General features: G+C 34.2%; 1 protein-coding gene across 1 annotated transcript; it reads left to right on the top strand.

The window, feature by feature from the left end:
* Positions 1 to 2,173: 2,173 nt before the first annotated feature.
* Positions 2,174 to 3,527, top strand: LOC145074580 (Putative AT-hook DNA-binding family protein). The gene has a single exon (XM_079020938.1). The coding sequence runs from the start codon at positions 2,346 to 2,348 to the stop codon at positions 3,297 to 3,299; it is 954 nt and encodes a 317-aa protein (XP_078877064.1). The 5' UTR covers positions 2,174 to 2,345; the 3' UTR covers positions 3,300 to 3,527.
* The last annotated feature ends 1,675 nt before the right edge of the window (positions 3,528 to 5,202 follow it).

Consider the following 5,202-nt stretch of genomic DNA (forward strand, 5'->3'; position numbering starts at 1 on the left):
TATATTTTTAATCTTCGCATAAGTAAAAATATAATTAATCAATAATAGTATATATATATACACACGTATTCATATATGAATATAATCTGTTATGTCGGTCCGGTACGGAGCGCTTAAGTGGCGGATTCGAAATAAATGGCCCAAATTCATTTTCTTATTCTCAACCTTTTTTTTTCAATTGAACCATATATATATATATATATATATATATATATATATATATATATATATATATATATATATATATATATATATATATATTGAGTTCAATTGAGAAAAAAAAAGGGTTGAGAATGGGGAAATCATTCTCAGCCACTCATTTACTTTTGCCGCAAAAGCCTTCGTCCTACCAGCGGAAATGGGAAAAGAATAGACATGTGTTTTCCCACAAAACATATTTTCTTAAACTATGCTAATCATTACCTTAATATATACAAAAACATAGTCTTTTTCGTTTTTTTTTTAATTTTTAAGAAGCTATTTTTATCGAAAAGTTATTTTAAATATACCAAAATTCATGATTTTTTATTCTCTACAAATAGACATTAATATTGATATAGTTTTAAAATAAAATATTTTTTTTTTATATTTTCAGCTATCGTTATTCATAAGTGAATAAAAATGAATCAAGTTTTTTCTACAGTACATTCGTTATTCACTTATGAATAAAAACTATTTTTAATTTTTTTTTTTTTATATTTTAAGTATCATTCATATATGAATATAGCATATACTAAACATAGTATATTCATATTTAAATATTATGAGATTCATTCACTTGTGAATATTACATAGTATATTCACTTGTGAATATTAGATGGTATATCCACTTATGAATATTAGATAATATTTTAATATCTGAATATTACCTAGTATTACATGGTATATCACATGTGACTAATACATAGTATATTCACTTGTGAATATTAGATGATATATTCACCTATGAATATTACACAGTATATTCACATATGAATATTACAATGTGTTTTCACAAATATATATAATTTTTAAATGTTATTCACATATGAATAACATACAGACTTGCATATTCGTTTTTTTATTTTAATAATCATATACTGATTCAAGTGAGAAAACATATTCATATATGAATATAACGTGGTAATTTAGTTTATGCATTTCATCAAACAGTTGGAGTGCATACAAGTTAACTATTTTAAAAATGTTAAAAACATGAAGTTATCAATTCCAAAATCATCATATACTTCCGATTTCGACTTCAGATGCGACACCTATGTCTGATCGATTTCTCATTTTGACTTTGATTTCCGAAAATCTGATTGGGAACCTATGAGTACCGATTCTGAGTCCTTCAATGTCGACCGTGACTGCGAGTCAAGAACTCTGATTCCAATTTCATGAACAGCGAAGAAATTCCGATTCCAACTGATTTCGTTTACGAATCTGGGAAATTCCAGTTCCAAACTTTAACAAATCGATGAAATTGATGAATTTGGGTTGCGAATTTGTCTTGAACGACGAACCTCCTATCTACGAATATTGATGATTGATTAACACTAGATGACATTGATGATGGTTTAGTTGAAGAAATTTGGATGATTGTTGAAGGTTGGAGGAGAAATTTTGAGGATGAATGAACTGTTATCGAATTCTCTATAGTTACGTATTTGACATTGAATGTTATTAACATATTTACAAGTTTGCCACAGTGTCTTTTATACTTAGATAAATGAGTGGCTGAGATTAATTCCCCCATTCTCAGTCTTTTTTATTTTTTCAATTGAACCACCTCTATATATATATATATATATATATATATATATATATATATATATATATATATATATATATATATATATATATATATATGAGACGAGAATTAGTGTTATCATCTGAATTACAAGGTCCGGAAAATAAACTCTGGAACGGATACCACAACTACGAAATGTTATATTTCAGAGTACATAGGTATTTTACCAAAAAAATAAAATTGATTATTTTTATTAAAATAGTCGTAATTATTAGATTACTCAATTTACTTTTAAAATATTTTATTTTATATTATAGGATATTCAAAATTTCATAATTAATTACATGCAAAAATTTGTATTGAATGGATTTTTGGATAACAATAGGCTTGCTCAAATCGTATATATCCTACCTTCGTTTTCTAATCTTTCACATTGTGGGCCCACTTTACCTTTCAACCAGCGGCGCAATCTTTACTTGAATTCCAAGCTCACCCACCGCCACCCCCCTCTTCCACCATATCTTTCTCTCACGCATTAATCACACACACAAACCACGACTTTTCTTCATTTATAAAGATTTAAAATTCGAAAAATTAGATTTACTTCAAAGGAATGAAAGGAGAATATCGAGAAGATAAAGGTTCTCGACCTTCTTCTACTACCATGTTCTCAAAATTCCAGCATCACCACCACCAAGCACAGCAACAAACACCGCCGCCGCAGCATTTTGCCATCTCCAGCCACCAGTTTCAGCTCAGTAACACATCAGAAGAAGCTGATAGCCGCAGCCGTAGTCCCAACGATGCGATCACACCCATCCAAACCAAGAAAGATGTCAGCACCACCGTCAACGACGGAGCATCTATCGAAGTCGCCAGACGACCCAGAGGCCGTCCACCCGGATCTAAAAACAAACCCAAACCACCAATCGTAATTACTCGAGAACCTGAACCATCTATGTCTCCATATGTACTGGAACTCCCCGGAGGAATCGATATCGTCGACGCCGTGGCTCGATACTGCCGGAAACGGAATATGGGGCTCTGTGTCTTAACCGGCTCAGGGACTGTTGCTAACGTTTCCCTCCGACAACCCTCCACCACCCCTGGAGCCACCGTAACGTTCCACGGCCGGTTCGATATTCTTTCAATCTCTGCCACTGTTCTCCCGTCCTTAACTCCATCAACCGCCGCGGCACCCTTTGCAAACGGTTTCACCATATCATTAGCAGGTCCGCAGGGGCAGATAGTTGGTGGAGCAGTCTCCGGCCCACTCATGTCCGCCGGAACAGTCTTCATTATTGCGGCGTCTTTCAACAACCCTCTCTACCATCGGTTACCTTCAGAAGAAGATGACAACCTTAGAAATTCCGGCGGTGGGACAGGGTCAGCTGCAGCAAGTGATCAGTCTCCACCAGCAGGTTCAGCTGGCAGAGATAGCGGTGGGCATCATGGACCGCCATCAACGGCGGCGGACTCTATGACGATGTATAGCTGCCACCTGCCTGCTGATGTTATCTGGGCACCTACAGCACGGCAAGCTCCACAACACCCACCGCCATATTGAAAAAGAAAATAGTTTTAAGTGATCTTCCACGAAAACTGGTTTAGGGAGCTTCATCATCAGCACTTCTTTCTTTCTTTTTTTCAAATTTATTAGGGTTTTGAGTAACTCATGATCTTTATTGTTCAGTCAAATCATCTCAACTTGTCATTATCGTCATGTAGTCAATTAACCAAGAACAAAGTGTGCTCCATTTACATATCTTTCAATCTTTCATTGAGTTTTTGATCAGTTCCTTTCTGTTATTATTAGCTTGTTCTATCTATCTTGCCATTTACCTTCCATTGTAAACTAATTATCGATCTTTTACAGGAAAGAAAAGTCGCGGAAGGTGTCGGATGATTGACTTTTTAGAACACAGATCACCTTTTTTTTCCGTCATAAACGACCATCTTTTTTGCTAAAGTGTTAATGCTTATAGAGTTATAAATATAAAGTATTTACAGTTTAAAAACAGTCTTTATCAAAGGAACTTTTACCCTAATATGTCCACTGTATCTTTGAATCTACCCCAATCCCCACTTCGGATTTGTCTATTATGCATCATGATAATGACGAAGTGATTAACCAAGAACGCAAACAAAAATACACATTAAACGGAAGGCTTAAAGAAAGAGGGAACATTGAAGGCCGTGACATTGACATTGAATGGAGAAAAGATAGATTTTTTGCAGTCTTTTTGAAAGCAGGCTTCTGAATTTTGCAGTCTGGTGACATATAAAGATAAGGTTTTCATGGTTTCAACTCATTGGATGACTCTTCTAACACACATACTTATGGAGAGAGAGAGAGAGAGAGAGAGGAGAGAGAGAGAGAGAGAGAGAGAGAGAAGAGAGAGAGAGAGAGAAGAGAGAGAGAGAGAGAGAGAGAGAGAAGAGAGAGAGAGAGAGAGAGAGAGAGAGAGAGAGAGAGAGAGAGAGAGAGAGAGAGAGAGAGAGAGAGAGAGAGAGAGAGAGAGAGAGAGAGAGAGAGAGAGAGAGAGATGTTTGGATTGAAGTGGGGATGGTGTTTATTTCAGGCTTTTTTGACAGTTTCCTTTTTCAGTTTATACCATTACTGCTTGCTTAACCTGTACTTACACTCTTACACATACCAACACGCTCACTGTGTGTCTCAAAATGGTGAAACAGCAGGTTCACATTTGCTTTTATCGTATGACTATTCAAACCGATGAGACCTACTAATCAATCTTTTGGACTTTTATGTGAACATGATGTCTATGTTTAATTATTGTCGAAGTGTTTATATTTGTACGGAATTTTTTTATAAAACCGATTACAAATTCAAGTATTTACTTTAATAAATAAAAGTTTTTTCCCCTACATTTAATATTATCATTCAATTCGTAAATGTTATTATGTGATGAGTTCATTTTTTTCTATTGTTATTTTATAGGTTTTTCTATTTTAATAAATTCTACATAATACTTTAATATAATAAATCAAAGCCAAAATTGTAAAAATGTGGTATGTATTTTTTTTGGGGTTTTAGTTCAAATCTCGATTTTTTTGGCTTCATGGTCTTTTTGAGCTAGTTTCATTGCGTTTTTGGTCTCTTTAAATAGTGAAATGACTAATACCCTTGAGTTATTTATTTTTCATTTTTCGTTCATTTCTTTTTCAATCTAATATTAATATATTTATTTTAATAATTAATAAATTAAGAAGGGGGACCACCTTATCTCTCTCTCTCTCTCTCTCTCTCTCTCTCTCCCTCCCTCTCTCTCTCTCTCTCTCTCCCCTACAATCGACACCCTCTTTAAACATTATCATCTCCATTACATCAATATATTCGAAATTTGTCAAGACATGCTTCTTCGATCCATCCGTAAACACCTGTAGAAAAAAAAACCTGATTATCTTCTTGCACAATATCCTCCAGCGATCCTAAAACGATATGCAAACGA

Source organism: Lactuca serriola, chromosome 9 (assembly GCF_051521515.1).
Source record: "Lactuca serriola cultivar US96UC23 chromosome 9, Lser_US96UC23_V15, whole genome shotgun sequence".
Lineage (NCBI taxonomy): Eukaryota > Viridiplantae > Streptophyta > Magnoliopsida > Asterales > Asteraceae > Lactuca > Lactuca serriola.

Bases quoted from the DNA above. Each gene is read 5' to 3' on its own strand.
- LOC145074580 (XM_079020938.1), top strand. From the start codon at position 2,346: ATGAAAGGAGAATATCGAGAAGATAAAGGTTCTCGACCTTCTTCTACT.